The sequence below is a fragment of the Myotis brandtii genome, unplaced genomic scaffold (assembly GCF_000412655.1).
Source record: "Myotis brandtii unplaced genomic scaffold, ASM41265v1 scaffold1425, whole genome shotgun sequence".
Classification (NCBI taxonomy): Eukaryota; Metazoa; Chordata; class Mammalia; order Chiroptera; family Vespertilionidae; genus Myotis; species Myotis brandtii.
The window spans coordinates 51,347-52,503 of NW_005355091.1; the positions used below are offsets into that span (position 1 = coordinate 51,347).

The 1,157-nt window shown below is 55.1% G+C and overlaps 1 protein-coding gene across 1 annotated transcript in view; it reads left to right on the top strand.

The window, feature by feature from the left end:
• The window catches only part of LOC102248488 (leukocyte immunoglobulin-like receptor subfamily A member 4), a 24,433-nt gene extending 23,276 nt beyond the window's left edge, over positions 1-1,157 (top strand). The window contains exon 10 of the mRNA XM_014535337.1: positions 1,011-1,157. Coding sequence (XP_014390823.1) covers positions 1,011-1,157 — 147 coding nt within the window. The remainder of the gene's footprint in view (positions 1-1,010) is intronic.

Here is a 1,157-nt window from a genome sequence, read left to right on the forward strand (position 1 = left end):
CCTGTCCAGGCCACCAAGGACCTTCTGTTGCCCAGTTTAATCCAATGGACACTTCACTGTCCCCACCTCACCTGCTTCTCAGCAGCCTCCACACTGACCTCCCCTCTGGGCCCCAGGTCGTCCTGCTGTGACTCACTCCTCCTGGTTTCCTTGTGACCTCGTGGCCCTCCCTACCTGGCCCCCTTTGCCGGCCCCTCATCCTCTGTCTGACCTTGTGCAGCCCCAGTTCTCAGGAGAAGGCAGGAATGAGTGACTCACCCACAGGTCCCCAGGATCCCCTTCATGCATTCCCCCCAGCAGATGTGACAGGGCTGTTTATTGGTTTCATTTATGGACCTTTGTGCAGCCCTGAGCCACACTGTCTCCACACATCTCGAGCTCACCTGTGGATGAGGAAGGCAATATGTAGACAGTGTCCAAGAGAGCAAAGTTCTATGAAGGAACATAAAGCAAGAGGAGGGGATAGAGTGCATGGTGGGGGGACAGGAAAAGAGCAGGAGTAAAGGTCTTGAGGCAGGACATGCTTCTTCAGGAGGATGGGCCATGAGGCTGGAGCCCAGTGAGCAAGAGAGAGCGCGTTAGGATAAGAGTCAGAACCATAGAAGCATCCAGAGTCCCCAAGGCTCGGGAAGGCCCTGTAGATTCCACCAGGAGAGGGACCTGATCTATCTAAAGTGTAAACCATCTCTCTGGCAACATGAGAATAATTGACAGAAGGATTTCTACTGTGGAATCAAGGAGTCGCTGTGCTGTCTCACTGTCTCCAGCAGAACCGGCAGGATGAAGGCCCCCAGGGAGTGACGTACACCCAGGTGAACCGCTCCAGACCAAGACCCAGGCAGCGAATGGCCACCTCTCTTTCACCTCTGTTGGGGGGTTTGCTGGACACAAGGGGCAGACAAGCAGAAGAGGACAGACAGATGGACAGTCAGGTGGGTTCTGTCCTCTCCAGACCTCTAGGTTTTCCCCGACCCCCACCATGTTTCATCCCTCTTTCTCCCCCTGCTCAGGCTGCTGCTCGTGATACCCCCCAGTATGTGACGTATGCCCAGTTGAACCTCTTGGCCCTCAATGAGAAGACAACTGCACCCCATTTCTCCCCATCTGATGAGCCCCCCGATGAGCACGTTGTGTATGCTTCTCTGTCCATCCACTAG